Source organism: Chroicocephalus ridibundus, chromosome 3 (genome assembly GCF_963924245.1).
Source record: "Chroicocephalus ridibundus chromosome 3, bChrRid1.1, whole genome shotgun sequence".
Lineage (NCBI taxonomy): Eukaryota > Metazoa > Chordata > Aves > Charadriiformes > Laridae > Chroicocephalus > Chroicocephalus ridibundus.
This window is the reverse complement of record NC_086286.1, coordinates 112,514,179-112,530,123: the sequence shown is the minus strand read 5'-3', so window position 1 is coordinate 112,530,123 and position 15,945 is coordinate 112,514,179. Positions and strand designations below refer to the sequence as shown.

Below are 15,945 nucleotides of genomic sequence, written 5' to 3'. Positions count from 1 at the left end.
CAGTTTTAAACTGAAACAAGGAAACTTAGGTTGGACGTAAGGAAGGAATTCATTACTGTGAGGGTGGTGAGGCACTGGAACAGGTTGCCCAGGGAAGCTGTGGCTGCCCCATCCCTGGAAGTGTTCAAGGCCAGGCTGGATGGGGCTCTGAGCAGCCTGGTCTAGTGGGAGGTGTCCCTGCCCATGGCAGGGGGTTGGAACTAGATGATCTTTAAGGTCCTTTCCAAGGCTAACCAATCTATGGTTCTACAATACCTTGGTGGCCCAGAAGTAGCCAGAGCAGAGAGCAGGTGTCCTTGCATAGCTTGGGGGAAGTCGGGTGGGCCCTCTGGAGCAAAGGCTCTCCAACCTTCCCGAAAAAATCCACTTTTGAATGATAGCACTTTAGTTTTTGGCAGGAACAGTCACTTTTAGACCTATTAATGCTGCTGAGCTGTGGCAGGAGCACAGTTTCTCTGCAGCATGTCGTGTCAGCGGGCAGATCTCCCAGAGCTTGTATTAGTTTTCAGCAGCTCTCAAAGACCTACTGGGGTGAGCAGAATGTGCCTGTGGAGAGCAGAAGAAACACCAGAGACCTGCTGACTCCAGCACCATAGGTGACCACAGTACTCCGTTCGTTCGTTTTAATCGCCGCAGTGTTTTAGATTTCCCTTCAATTGGGATTTCATTCTTTCAGCCAGGCCCTTCCTCCCGCCGAGGTCCCCCGCCTCTCTGGCACGTGTGGGGAGATGCGTCGAGGAGCTCAGTCACAGCTCCCCCATCGCCAGGGCAGGCTCCTTTTTGGGTGGCCTCCAGTAACACAGTAAACCAGAAGAAAAGCCAGGCTGCTGTCAGGCCAGGCTGCTGTCAGACCATGCTGCAAGACGAGCTGGCAGGGCACCGCGGCAGTTGCCCCCGCACCGGGCAGGGCCGGCAGCTCCATCCCGTGGCGTGACACTGGCAGGGACCAGGGCTCTGCCACCCCCCGGGTCCCTCCGCCCCTCGCAGAGATTCATTCTCTAAGGCTGCATTTGGTGACTGACCCAGGTGATGGCTCTACAACGCATCCCAGGCTCTCATAAAAGAAAGCCTAAGTTTTAAGGATTTTGTAGAGAGTGACTAATAAAAAAAAAAAAAAATAAAATCTAAACTGAATATATTCTTGTCGGGCTGATAGAAACCTCTTGACTGGACACAGCAAACCATTAAGCTTCCTTACAAAATTAACTTATTAAATAGCCAAGGGACAAGTATGTTTCTGCACCTGGAATAAACGTGCAATGGGTTTCACAGGTAACCTTTCCAGCAACCAACACTTCAACTGCCTGGTCTCCACGTAACCCTACTTTAAATCCAGCCTTTGCTCAGGGAAAACAGGACACTAGATCATTTGGAGGTAAATAATCATATTGAAGAAGTACCTGAGCCCTCGACTGATTTTAAGAGAAACTTCTTGAATCAATAGTTCTTTTCTTAAAAAAAAAAAAAAAAAAAAAAAAAAAAGGGGCGGGGGGGACAATTGCACTACAGGGCTCACTTTGCCACATCTCAGGCAGTGAATGCTCACGTCCCATGGGGTGAATTATCCGGAAGTTTGTTTTCTTTTCATTGTATTCCTCTATAACCATCATCAAATCACAGCCGCTTGTAAGACAAAAAATTATTTGGCTTGCCGGTACTTCCTGGCAAGTACTGCTGGAATTAAGTCGGGTTCCGGAGAGTCTCTCATTCATCATTTTAGGAACTACCCTCCTGTCCAATACGGACAGCGTAAGACGGGGTAGCTGAGCACAGGTCTTGAGCTAACACTATTAATCCCATTAATAAAACAGCAAAAGGCCATGCCTATTAACCACATTACTGCATTATTCATCTAACGATGACAAACGCTACACACTGTGCATGGACTGTGTTTTGCACCAGTCCAAAAGAGGAGAGCTGGCTGGCTGTAGCTAACTCCTATTACTATTATTTTTTAAGCGAGGCAAAACCACAGTTGCTGAGAGGACAGAAGAGGGTCATTTTTTCAGCTAATCATGAAAAATTACTCTTTGGTGCGTGAAGAGATATCGCCACTTCTGAGCTTAGCAACTTCCATGCATTGAGGAGGTTTCCTGCCTGGCCACGCAGCAAGCTGCCAGCTGCAAGGTTCTGGTGGTGAAAGCATTAAAGCCATATTTTTTAAATTACTCAACCCAAGATCTTAAAAAACAAAACTAATGAACGTGAAACTACAGAACCAGTTTGCATACTTACTCAGACTCTTGATTTCACTCAAATCTGGGTTTTTCATGTGCAAACAAATGCTTTGAATCCTTCCCCCCCCCCTTTTCTTTGTAGATGCCTTTTTCCCTGACAGCACTGCAATGGATGCTGCTGCTTTTTGCAGAGCTCTGCCTTTTCGGCAGCCCAGTAAGTGGGCAGAACTCCTTCCCAAAGAGCAACTGAGAAAACAGGGCAGTGATGGAGTAGTTTTAGGAAGCGAGTTGTCTTTTACCGGGTGGGTAGCTATCCGGTAAAATCTACAAGCTTCAAGAACGCAGTCGGGAGCTGTAGGTAGACTTGAGTGGGGAAAACAAAGCTGTGGCTTGATCCGTGGGAGGGTGAGACGGCTGGAAAGAATGATGAAGAGCAGCCAGTCACCATATCCACAGCTACCCAGGGAAGGAGGCCTTTATAGACCACCTCTGTCTCCAGGACGCTGAATGTTGGTCCTTTCGCCCAGCATATGCGAGGACAGTCCCCATACGTGCGTATCTGCCAGCATCCCATCGCCAAGACCCCTGAGAGCAGAGCAACTAATAGTTCCCTGACGCATCGTGTCCAGCACCCTGCTGCCATCTACTTGCCTTCACAATTTTAGAGGAGAAAGGAGGGTGGCACCACCCCAGGGATGCTCTTCCCCAACCTCCTTCCTCTAAGGATCAAACCCCAACAAGTTTTCAGCCAAATTATTCTCACACACACCCCCTGGGAGCTGAAACAGAGTCACTGTCCCGGAGGAGCTGTGCCACACAAGCATGGCGGAGCTCCCCATCGCACTCGGCAGGGCATGCAGAGCTCCAGCTGCCTGGCACAGATGGTATCCACAGCAGAGCTGGGTTTTTTCCCCCCACAGGGTGAAGGGAGTTTATGTGGACAATGACAACCAACAGAAAAGAAATTGCTCTGAACTCAAGAGACACTGCAAGGGGGAAAGTTAAACCTAAGGTATTCTTCCCATCTAGGAAAAACCCTCCCAGGGAAGGGTATGCTCCAGCTTCCTTGAGTTTTCTGCATGTTTAAGATGTGCCCAGGGCCTTCTGCACACATCAGGATGTGAGCGTCACCCCATTTCCTCCTCCTACACTCAAGGGCTGAAGCAGAAAACGAGGAAGGCTGCATTTGACAGAGGATGAAAGCAATCTGGAAAGAAAAAGTCCCAGTGCTAACATACCCGCTGCAGGGACGGTAATCCCACCGACTGCATGGACTGCAAGCAGAGGTGGCTGAGGCTTTGTGGCTTCCTCGCGATCCGTCCCACCGTTTCCTTAGCCTGTAGCTTGTTGGGTTTTGAGTCATGATTTGCTCTTTCTGCACACATGGGAGAAGTTTGCTTTTTCATGGCCATAGCCTGCCTCAAGCTACCAGACACAAACAGAAGGTAAAAAGACAGATGGGCTTACAGATTAGACTTCAAAACCAGTTAGAAGATTTATCCCAGCAGATGAACTCAAGCCAGATGCAGCCCTGAGGCTCGCAAGAGGTGACGGATGAAGTGCCACCTTCATCATTCACAGGATGTTGAGCACGCACAGCTTTCACAGCTGGGAATGGAGAGCCAGCCAGAGGAGCACACCGAGCGCGCAGCCACCCGGCACCACAGGCCACCTCTGCCCAGAGGTGCCACCTCAGCACCAGTATGGATTCACGCTTCCGCTACCAACCACAGGCAGACCAGTGCTCATCAGTTTGTGAGCAAGATGAGGCAAGCAGCTGCTAAGCTGAAGTTTGGCTGCATAACCACGCACGGGAAAGCAATGCTAGTCTAACTGCAAAACGCAGCATTAAACCAATGGACGCATCTGAGCGCGCATGCATTTTTCTTTAGAAAATTATTAGTTTTCATGGATTTAGAATAGCTGCAAGACAAAGACTTTTGCCCGCACGGTGCCGGTGCTAGCACAGCAGTAGGTAGAAAAGCTTCCTCACGTGCGAGCTGTTTTCTCTCGCAGGATGAGGACGTTCCAGACTCCGGCCCCATCAGGATGAGTACAGAGGGCACCTCCTGGCTGCACAGAACAGCTCAGAACTCAGCTTGGTTCCAAGGAAGAGCAGAAAGATGAGCACAGAACTGTGAAATCCATAGTTGTGTTTCACATAAGCAAAGCGCGGGAGACAAGAAAATTGGCATAAAAATTACAGCTCTTGTTTAGGACATGACTCAACGCCCAGGAAAATCTTCCTTGAAAAATAGTAGCAGGAACAGACAGGTAGGACATGTCCCCTTGGGAGTCAAAAGTGTTATGGAGACCTGCAGAGCCCAAGGGCTGAAGAGTTTGTGCTGCTCTGACAGAGCATCGATCCTGCAGTAAAGCCTTCCCTTCCAGCTGTTCTCCTGAGGGGGAAGCAGGACCAGCCACGGGATCTTCTCTTTTCATCTTCTGCACGCTTCCAAAAACGATGTGCTCTTCTGCAGACAGAGCCTTGAGTCACCCCTCCCAGTTTGTTCTCCAAAGGCTCTGACTGCAAAGACTGAGTCACCTCGCAGTGAAAGGCTGTGACAGAAAGCTGGTGTCACTACATCCTCTCCTCCCCATCTCTTCCACCAAAACACGATCCTGCTAGAAATAAATATCACTGCAGTTTGGGAACCGGTCAGAGGGAAAGAAACAGCAGAGATGCTTAAAAATTTTAAGTATTTGCTGCTGCTGTCACCTCTTTTCCAGCTGAGACCTGGAGGTGACAGCCAGACTGCCAGAGCTACTTCCTCACCAGAGCGCGGGAACAGGAAGAACCAGGGCTAATGCAGCCGTCTTTTGGGTCAAAATCTCATCTCTTCTTTATTTCCAGTGTTTGTGCCATGCACAACTTGCAACACTAGCAGAGCAGCACTCAGACCTCCACCTTTTGTCGACAGCTTCCGGAGGCCACGCTAGAACAGAGTTACAAATCCCAAGACTCTTGTTTTCAGACAGCATGCAAAAACCCCTAACCCTGGCAGTGGTGTACACCTTCCACCAAATACAGGAGCAGGGGTGTGTAAAATTACACATGGACAAGCACTGGCCAATTTACGACAGGACCCAAGAAGTCCTGCCTTTACAGGTAAGCGAACTAGTGAGCCCCAAAGTCTTCCCTGGCCAAGATATATAACTTAATCCAGATGGATTTACATAGTTCTAGAAAGGGCATGTACGAAACCTGAAAATTCACAACTTTTTTATGATTTAAAACCAGTCACATTACATACTTTTTATTTAATAAAAGTTAAAAACAGGTACAAAAATGTGATTCCATATCTTTAAAATATAGGTTCAAAATAAAAAGACTGAACAATATAGTTCAGGCAGTAAAGTGCAAAGAGAGCAGTTACCTCAGTCATGCTTAGTCCGTAAATAACCCCTACACAGCAGGAAGGAACAGAAAGAGCAAAGAGAGCAGACACAGCCACGCCACGGCTCGGCTATTCGTGCACATCCACGGCAGAAAGAGCCACACATCCTGGGCACAGGCGGCAAGAGGCAGCGCGCACCTGGTGGGAGCCAGCTGCGAGGAATCCCAGGCCAAGTAAAACTAACAAAGAGGGAGCCATCGCTTTTCCGTGTCATGACACACACTTTTTGAAATTCCATATTCTCCAGTCTTTCCCCCGCTACGATGCAACAAACTAACATGACAATTTACTAAATCATGACACGAGTCTCCAAACTGTTTTGCTCAGGTGAACACCATAAATGGTTGGTCTGTAAAAAAAAAAAAAATAGTACTGAATTGGCTACTAGACTGAGACAGGACATTCTTTCCCCGGTTAAAAGCATGCTAAAATGGCATCCAAAAGTCAAACTTCTTGTTCTAAGGGACTTCTAAAGGGATTTTAACAAAACAAAACCAAAAAAAACCACCAAACAAAAAAAAAAAAAAGAGGAGCAGCAATGTCTTTCTTCAGCACACAAATTTGGGAAACTGGGTATCAACAGAGACCAGCAGCTGTGGTGACCAGAGCCAACAGGGTGCAGACACTTCAAAGGTCAGGCACAAAAACTTCAGTACACCGAGCACAATATTCCAATTTAGTACAGTATGAAAACTTACTATCATTAATTATAACTATAGCCTTAAGTGTAAAAGTAATGACATACTCCGCTTTCAACTGAAATGGGTCTCCGCTGATTTCAGGGGAGTTCTAGCCGAGATCAGCAAGTGTGCACTTACATCGACGAGAACCGCGTTTTGCCCACACAGAGAAGCGAGACCAGGGTTTTAGAACAACGAAGCAGTGCAAGAGAGCGCATTCCTAGTTATCCACATTTTACACATCCAGGAAAAAAGTCCTCCTCAGTGCTCAACTAAGCTTCAGCGCAGGAGTGGCTGAAGAGTCCAGCAGGAATAAACGCCACAGAAATATTCCGTTCAGCAGGTGAGCCATCTCCCAGCAAAACACCACCTGGTGCCTGACAGCACAACAGCTCCGCTGTCAGCTCCGCTACAATACGTACACACATCCTTCCGCACCGCGGAAACCCAGCAGTCCCATTGTGCTAGCGGCATTTTATTACTCACACCACGCCAGTGCAACACAGAGCTCCTGCAGCCAGCGATTCCACTTCTTAGCCGTATTTACACTTTGTGTAAAAGAAAATCCATTCAACTGGGAGAATACCTCATTTAATAGAAAAGGGTGATTTTATACAAAGTACTGTGGAGAAGTATAAGGCCACACGAAGAGCATCATCAAGTTGACACGGTGGCTATTTCTTAAGTCAAAACACAATTAGTACTTCCTCTGGTGCTTTGATACAGGTAAATGAAAGCCTTGAACAATTTCCTATAAGGTGCACAAGCATCCACGATACATAAAAAAAAACAACCTTAATTTTCTATTTATCCTGTACTCAAAAAAAAAAAATTACAGAGACCCAGCTAATTATTCACGGGTTGCCATTTTTGCATTTTTCTGTAGATTTTGATATGCTGGTTTAGTAGGACTGAAAAGTATAGCATAATTTTTAGTGTCAAAGCTTCTAAACAGTGTTTGTGCTTCTACCTCCATCAGAGAAGCCTGGCTCCTCCAAACTTCGCTCCAGTGGAGTGTGGACTCAGGAATGCCCAGTACATCAAACTTCTACCAAAAGTCACAAGGGCTTCTACTTGCAAAGGGTATGAATTTACAAAATGTCGAGGATTTCAACACTTCTTTTCTGAACGAAAGTCATTCTGGTTTGGTTTGTTTTAAAAATGACGACACACTTAGATCTCAAACCTCCAAGGTTACCTGCGTAAGGAGGGTGTAACAGCACCAGCCCATTGCAGGATCAGGATCTGCAAGTGTGAAAATCCCAACCACTAAGAGTTATCAAATATGTGTTTACAAAATGCTCTGAATGCAATTCTTTAGGTTTACTGAAAAGGAGTTTCCAGAACTCTGGGTCTCATCCTGCACACCCCTACTAATGCAGGTCAAGTAATTTGCCTGCACATCAAGACCAAAATGAATAAATACAAAATATATTTGGTATAGAAAATACTAGTATAAAAATTAAAAATCACCCTGTTTTACTGTCCATCAAAATATCAACAGCAAACATTACAAGTGACTTTTTTAACCTATTGCCAAAATAACTTCCAAAGAGTTCTGGTTTCCTGAAGTGCTGGTGATTGCATTTGCCCAAGTATTGAAAAAAAACAAATAGGGAAGGGACAAGGAAAGATATGATAGGTGTCTCACATAGCATTATTAATAGAGCACTCAAGGGAAACTAAAGTATGCACAAACACGGGAGGGGAAAAAAGCCATTGTCAGTTCTGTTGTAGCCATCAGAGCTCTTCCTGATTTTCAGAAAGCTTGTAGAGAAGGAGCATCCTCTCACTAGCCCTGACAGACGGACGACGGCATGGGGATGAGCATGCTCAGAGCACTGCTGCTTTTCGGTTTCTCTGCTGTGGCAATTCTGTTGAGTTTGCCAACCTCTGTCTGCCAGCTGGGGATCTTCTTTGTGGTCATATGGCGGCGGGTGTGCTTTGTCAAGTGATCACTGCGCATGAAGCGACGCTCACACACAGGACAAGCAAACTTCTTCTCTCCCGTGTGAGTTCTACGGTGGCGTGACAGTTCATCTGAGCGGGCAAACTTCTTGTCACAGCCTTCCCAGTTGCAGCTGAAAGGCTTTTCTCCTGCAGGACATAAAAGAAGCATAACTTACTTTTGAGAAGCTGTGTTACAGTCTTAGCAAAGAGCTAACTTAAATCTTGCCTTGCAAAAATTGATGAACTCCACAGAACTGCTCATGTGTGCAGTCAACATTAGCTTAAGCTCAAGTTGCGTTCCAGAGAAAAATCTACTTATTCCCTGACACATATCTCTTTAAATGTTATTTAAACGAGTCTATTTTTTCCAATTATCCAAAACCATTCTTCATCTTTTTCTTTAAACTGGGTTTAAAGCTACCTTATCCGCTGACTGAACTAGAAGTGAACCCCTGCCCCTGTCCCTGCATGACCACAGCTCTAGGGCTGCTGCATGTCATCAGCAAATACCACAGGCAAACAAGAAGCCTGGAATCAGGCCTCAGAGCTCTGCTGCTCCAGTCCTACACACAAACGCACCACTCCAGCGAGTCCTACCAAGGAATGGCCTGTCCTGCCATCCCCAGGCAGCTGGATGTCCAACAGACAGCTAGGGGAGTTCTGCACGCCCAGGAATGACTGCAGTCAGGATGGCTGTCCATGTTAGCTTCTGCTCATCCTGGGCAACTGCGTAACATCAAAGCTATCCTAAACAGTGTGATCTACCACGAGCAAACCCCATAAAGCTCAAGATAAACATCTACCACATGACACAAATTTATGGTAATGCTCTGGAGCAGAACAAAAGCAACCAGCAGAAAGGAAGCCCCACAGAAGCGTTGTTCTTATTTCAGATATTGAGAGTAAATGTCTATTGTTTGGTGTACATGGTATCACCTAGTTACTCAGTGCGCAGGGAAAAGGTGGGAAAAGAAAGCTGAACTGCTCTGCCTCCTGATCCTGTAACGTGGACTAGCTAGTGAAGGGTCTGTGTGCTTCACCTCCCATAGACGTCCTACTCTTAATCACAATACAAGGACACACACAGCTTCCCTATGGAGCAGCAGCAGCACGGGCTCAAAGCAAGACACTTATTACTAGTCCATGTTTATCCTGTAGTGCCAGGTTAATTGAGCAGCCTGCAGCACTTAATTCTCAAGCCAGAAGCAGAAGCATCATTCTACCTCTGAGCTCTGGTTTACGAGGATTATCAGCTTCATACAGGGTTTAAGCTCTTTCCCCAAAGGAACTGTAAAGACAAACTGGAAAATTAATGCAAATCCTGCCACAGAAGCTGACATCCAATAAACCACAGTGTCTGTGGGGCAAGGGACAGTGGGGGAAAAAAGCCAAGGAAAACCAAAATTAGACAAACTTTTGAATGAGCTATTCTGTACCAATCTCCTGCTATGCCTATCCCTCAACATCAAAAGTAGTCCCTAAGCACTCAAGTCAGTTTTAACTTAACAGGATCTCGGAGCTAGAAAAAGGATAAGTAAAACACATGTACACTGACAACACAGTGACTGCATTTTATGGAGCAAATCAGCTCATATTAATTACAATTAATTTTCATTTACCTTTAAAATTCCCTCTCTGTAACTGAATAAACAGCTACATTCCTGTAGTAGCTCTGCCTCCTAACACAGCAGCCCAAAATCTCAACACATTCCCATTTAGCCTAAACAAAACTCCAGAAAAATGTGCAGTTTCTGACTTTCTCTCTTTTCTTTTGCTTTTGTAACAATTAAGAGCAACTACCTGTACTATGGTTTGCTTACACCAGATTTCTCCATGCCCCAAAAAAAGGGACTTGCACAATTCATTTTGGTCTAGTCCAGATGGCAGGATTCCACTCAAACCTAAACACACACACACAGACGGCAAAGCTTCGCTCCAACTAAAGCATGTGAAATTCAACTAACACTATGGGGTCAGATGAGGTCTCAGAACAAAGTCTGTCTTGTTTTGCTTGCCCACGGAGAATGAACATTCCTCTCTTCCCCGAGATGAGCAGAAGTTTCCCGGTCACCTGCCTCTTCCCTTTCCCACCCCCTCCCCGCAAAAAATGTGCATTTCAGCTCCCCAAGGCAAGACAGTGCTGGAGTAACAAAGGACCTGCCCTGTCATACACACCAGTGTGGGTACGAAGGTGGGCTTTGAGGTGGGAGCTTTTGAAATAGGTTTTCTTGCACCCAGGGAAGTTGCAAACATAATTCCTCCGTCTAGAAAAGTCCATCTGGGGGGCACAGCTTTGACCAGAAGCTATGAACACAGGAGCAGGAGCAAGGGGCAGTAACTTGGTGTTCCCAACAGTCATTACTGTTTGCGGGCACTGTGGTGTCTGTGTGACAGCAGTCTGTGGAAGAACCAGCATGACGGTCCCCTGAGGCACAGAAGGTCCCATGAGTACAGGCTGAGAGAGCGGGGCTGTCTGCGGTAAAATAGGTTTCATGGGAGTTGAGACTGTTGGAGTTGAAGGCTTGACATAGGCATTGATCATACTGCTTTGTCCATTTAAAGGGATCATTTGACAGAGAACCTGGGGGCTTGAAACGGGGACAGGTGTCACTGGGGTAGCTCTTTTTTGCAAGTCATTCTCACAATTCTTTGGTAAGTGGGTCTGTGGCGAAACAGGCCGGACTGGTAGTTGTCCTTTATTGGTCACAATATCACTGGAGTCATGTGCATAAGGCTGATGTACTGGAGAGGTTTTGTTAATTAAATCATGCGTGGCACACGTGTCCTGTGGCAGCCTGGAATGTCTTCGGTCATCTGCCCCACACCAGTCTCTGGAACTGCTGCAGCCTGAAGTTACCTTTGTTTTCTCTTGCACAGCAGGAATGTGATGGTAAGCAGAACTATCACCTGTGTGACGTATCACACTTGTTGCCATGGCCCTGCAAGGCTGAGGGGCAAAGGATTCAGATATCTCCGGCTTCTGACTGCACTGTCGCTCCATGTTGATAACAGATGGCTTGGTTATGGGGGAGGCACCAGTCGCTGACGTGACTGAGCAGGCAGCTGTATTTGCCATGACAGTCCTTGGTTTGGAGTAAGTGACTTGTGAGGAGAGAAGCATAGCAGCTGATATCTCAACAAAGTCGGGGCTGTGCGGAGGGGTCATGCACTGCAAACAAGAACATACCATTATTATACATCAGGTAATTTCATAGCTCAATTTTTCACTATCTTTACTGTGAAAAATAAAATTACACCCTCTTCTCAGAATCTCAGAACCTGACTCTTGGGACAAACTGATTAAAGCACACATTGCCTCATCTGATGGCCACTCTGAATATGCTCAAAGGCACATTAATAAAACGAAGGCAATGAGGCAGATGTAAACCTGCAGAAAACATTGCATGTCCACTCACTGTGCTACAAAAACTCTCTCATTCCTTTCTCCTCAGCAACAGGCGCAGCTGTAAGAGGCTATGAGACTCTCTCTGCTGTTCACAGAAAATAGACTAGCAACAGATATCGATACTGTACCATTTCAATTTCAAGCTTCCAGGAAGCCTGACAACTTTTATCAATGATTACCCCATCAGCTGGTGGCAACTTCTGAGATATATACAAATGGAAACACTCTATCCCTTCTTATTCATCCATTGCGCTCTTGCTGACACCACCTCTCCTTCCTCCTTTACCACAGAAATCTCATGCCTGTGTCCTGTGCTGCTCAAGAGACAGTGCCAACACTGAGCGGCAGGAGTATGACAGAACTCCGTCAACTTGCTGCCATACTATGTCAGCCTCTTCCCTGTATTATTCCCCTTCTTCCTGACATAATTGTATACTAGAAGCGTACTGGTTGAAATGGGCCTTAACCATCTGAAACCCGAACAGCACCAAGCCCTTTTTTTTTTTTTAATTCCTACTTCTGTTGCAACATAAACTGCAACAAAAAAACCTGTGATTCAACCGACATTAGTCAGCCAGAGTAGACCGATGCTCTGGAGAAATAACAGACTACATGTACAAACACATAGCACAGAAACTAATTAAACTGTATATTTCATAATGGTAACCTGTACTTTCTCTTATAATGACCAGAGTGAAGCCAAATGTCGTCAAGTACCTTTTTCATATAGTGCTTGCAGATAAGTCGGTGCTGAATCACTGAGGCTCATTCTGCCATTTTTACTCCAAGTGCTCCAAGAAACCTGCAATAACCACCCAGGCAGCATCCTCAGCTGTCAAGTTAAGTAACCCATCAGCAAGCGCTTTCACATCTAGATTTAACAAGGGATCAAACCCCTACATTCGCCATTCCAGAGACAGCAGAAAAAAAACAAACTCAACACTCCCACCTCACTATTCCATGTACACACACAGCACTGGCTGCACCATAGCTATTGTACGCAGGGACACATGATCAAGCTGTCTTTGCTGGCCAAGTTAAAACATTGCAGAGATGTAACACCCAGGTATCAGGCATATTTATTTTGCATTCATGTTTTTCTTACCAGCGTAGATAAATAGTCCTTTGGTAATTCAGATGTAGCCTCAGCGTGCATTGTGAAATCACCAGAATCCGAGAAGGGTGTAAGTGGCCTTATCTTTAATATGTCACCTTTCTGCGATCTTTGACCCCAGGAGCTCATACAAACAAGCGCTTCAACAGCTTCAATGTCGTTCTGCTCCAAGGTGCTGCAGGTAGACCTTTCGCTGTCATGACGCTGCCTTTCACGGATAGACTCATAGATGTCCACAATGTCAACCTAAATGTAATCGGATTACTGGCTATTAGGACAAGTCAGAATACAAAGCCACCACCACCCACATACTGTCTGCTCACGATGAAGGTCATCTGAAACAGATCCCATGCCTGCGGCAAGGCTTTTACCAGTCAGCTCAACTCTTACCCTCCCCCCACAGGCTCATCTTCCCACCCCTGCCACTCTTTAAAAAAAAAAAAATAAATAGTATGATTTGGAGGAAAGGAACAGATATGTGTGTAGCTCACATTTCCAGAGTTACTTTCCTAGATTACACTGCTCTGAGTAAACACATCCCACACTTGTATACAAACAAAAAGAGCAAAGAAATCCTGACTTCCAACCTTGTTTAGACAAGGCTGTTTCCCAGACCCAAAAGGCGACTCCTATTCAGTACTGATTTCATTCTGGTAACATTGAGAAGATAAATTTCAGCTGACAGTAAGATGCTTTAAGGTATGATCACTGATTCAGAGTACCACACCTTGTAGAAGCATTTTAATCTTAATTTTACCAACAGAGAAGCCGGGGTGCAGGGAAGGAAAGTAGTCTTCAAAGTGCAGTGGAAATTGCTTGTATTGTACTTTAGAAAGGTATGATACTACAAAGGTGCTAGGTATCCCAAGACACACTAGAAGTAACATGAAGACCAATGTAATCATATTGTTTCCAAATGCAAGCATCACAGAAAATTTGTGTGTGTATGCATGCATGCAAAACACTTGACTTCTCTGTGAAAGGATACACAAACTTCATAAAATGCCTTCAGTGCTTAACAGTGATTCCAAAAGCTATGCTGAGCTGCTGCTTTCTGGCTCACGTGCCCACTCGGTCTCAACTAAACATTCAAACTCTTCCAGTCTTTAGGCACACCAACTAACTGCAAAGGCTGGGATTCAGCAGCGTGGACCAAGATTCTCGAGCCTAATGCTGTTACACAGCGTGCTTACATACTGCAGCGAAGGGTTTTAACTAAAAAAGCAACAACAAGCACACACCTTTAAGACAGTCTAAAGCCCTAGAGGGCTTGTTGGATGACATCATTTACACACTTAGTCAACGAATTTTGTCTTAACAAAGGTGGAATGATCCTGGCTCAACAGTGTCACAAAGATGCAAAGCTGTGTGACATTGTCCCAACTATGGGGATGTGCGTGGCAAACACGTTAAACATAATGCCAGTACTGCACTCAGCGAGGACTTTCGCCTAAAACAAGAGGTACCACGCATGGAGATACCAAGGTTGGGGGCGGGAAGGGGTTAAAGCGCTCTGAAGCTATTAACCTCTCTGAGAGGCGCTTCCAAGAACTTCCACTGAAAAAAACGAGAAGGGGAACGAGGGCAAAAAGCGCTGTCGGGACCTAGAGCGCCTGTCAAACAGGAGCCGCCCCGGGCGAAGCTCTGCGCTAAACCTGCGAGTCTTCCTCAGAGCCCGACTGCAGGCAACCAAACCGCCAGATTATTTTTTTTTTCTAACTCAACGTTTCAGGAGAGCAGTTTTCCCTAAGGAAACGTGACAAAATATTCCCCTTTTCAAAAAAAAAAAAAGCGAAAACAAAACCAACCACCCTTTTTTTAAGGCTAGGGCAGCAGCCCGGTCTCTCCGGCTGCCAGGGAATGGCTGACGGCGGCTGGCCGGTGTCCTCACATCACCCCGTACGTGCGCGGGCAGGGACGGTGCGGGCCCCCCTTCCTTCCCTCCCTCCCCGCTCCGGGCAGCGCCTCTTCCCGCCGGCGGGGGCCGCGCCACCCCCGCCCGCTCCACGCCTCACGGCGGCTGCCCCCGGCCGGGCGGCGCCGCGGAGGGGCGGATGGCGGGAAGAGGGGAAGGAGGAGGAGGAGGAGGAGAAAGGCAGCTGCCGCCCTGCCGCCGCCCCCACACGGCGGCTATGGCAGGGCCGCCCCCCCCTCCGGCAGGTGACCAGGGCGACACCCGCCCCTGAGGGAACGGCACCGACCGACCACCCCCCGCGGCGGGTAACGGTCCCAACCGACCCCCGCCTCGGCTGAGCAACGGTCCCAACCGACCCCTACCCACGGTGAGCAACGGTCCCAATCGACCAACCCCTGGGGGTAACGGTCCCGAGGGACGACCCACCCCCTCCTGAGGCGACACCGGTGTCCGCGCCCCTGCCCGCCGCCGAGCACGTGCCCGGCCCGGGCCGGCTGCCCCCGGCTCGGGGGGCGCCCGCCGCCCCTTCCCTCCCTCCGCTTACCGTGGACGCATCCCCCATCTCCGAGCAGGGCGAGCTGTGCATGGCGCGGCTCCGGCGGGTGGCGGCGGCAGCGGCAGCAACAGCAGCGGTGTGGCCGGCGAGCAGCCACAGCAGCGCGCGCGCACACACACACACCGAGCACCAGCAGCCGGAACCGGCGCCGCCTCCCCCCCGTTCCCGCCTCCCCCGCCCGCCGGGGCCGCGCTGCGGGGCACTCCCTGCGCCAGACAACGCGGGCGGGGCGGGAGGGCGGGCGGGGGGCCCGGCTCCTGGCCAATCGCCGCCCGCCGCCGCCCTCTTCCGCCCAATCAGCGGCGGCGGCCGGGCGTGATCGCTTCGTGGCGGGCGGGAAGGGCGGCGCGTGGGCGCGGCGGGCGGGAAGGGAGGGGGCGGGGCCGTGCGGCGGGCGGGGGAGCGCGCGCTGGAAACTGGGGGAAAGGTCGGGGGGGGGCGGGGGGAGAGGGGCGGTGGCCGGGAATGCCCGCGCGCGGGGGGGGGGGGGGGGGGGGGTGTGGCGGGGCGGGGCGCGCGGGGGCGCGGCTCCCCTCCCCCACCGCCATCCCCCGCGCGCCGTGCGTGCCGTGCCGCGCCGCACGCAGGCACCCCTCCCCCCCCCATCCGCCCCCCGCGCGGCGGCGTCTGGTGAAAAATCTCACAATTGGAGCGATAAAATGCAGCCAAAAATAAACTTTTTGGTTTTTTTTCTCCCCCTTCCCCCCGCGATTATCCGTCTTTGTCCCTTCCGCCGCTCCTCGGGAGGT

General features: G+C 48.6%; 1 protein-coding gene across 2 annotated transcripts; it reads right to left on the bottom strand.

Moving 5' to 3' along the window:
- Nucleotides 1-5,078: 5,078 nt before the first annotated feature.
- KLF11 (KLF transcription factor 11) lies at nt 5,079-15,368 on the bottom strand. Of its 2 annotated transcripts, XR_010070457.1 has the most exons (5): nt 15,185-15,368; nt 12,717-12,971; nt 10,381-11,374; nt 6,394-8,352; nt 5,079-5,924 (listed from the first exon to the last, which is right to left on the bottom strand). XR_010070457.1 is itself a non-coding variant. In XM_063330464.1 (4 exons), exons 1-4 carry the CDS (start codon nt 15,224-15,226, stop codon nt 8,048-8,050), a joined length of 1,596 nt encoding a protein of 531 aa, XP_063186534.1. In that variant the 5' UTR covers nt 15,227-15,368; the 3' UTR covers nt 5,079-8,047. The 2 variants fall into 2 exon arrangements, 1 of the variants encoding a protein (XP_063186534.1); XM_063330464.1 differs by having other exon boundaries at nt 5,079-8,352.
- Nucleotides 15,369-15,945: the final 577 nt, after the last annotated feature.

What these genes read in the sequence shown, in the direction of transcription:
- KLF11 (XM_063330464.1), bottom strand. Translation starts at nt 15,226, where the DNA reads ATGCACAGCTCGCCCTGCTCGGAGATGGGGGATGCGTCCACG. An exon ending in AGATGGGGGATGCGTCCACG is followed by an intron (nt 12,972 to 15,184) that starts GTAAGCGGAGGG and finishes GATTACATTTAG; the next exon opens with GTTGACATTGTGGACATCTA. An exon ending in CCACCTTCGTACCCACACTG is followed by an intron (nt 8,353 to 10,380) that starts GTGTGTATGACA and finishes TATGTCCTGCAG; the next exon opens with GAGAAAAGCCTTTCAGCTGC.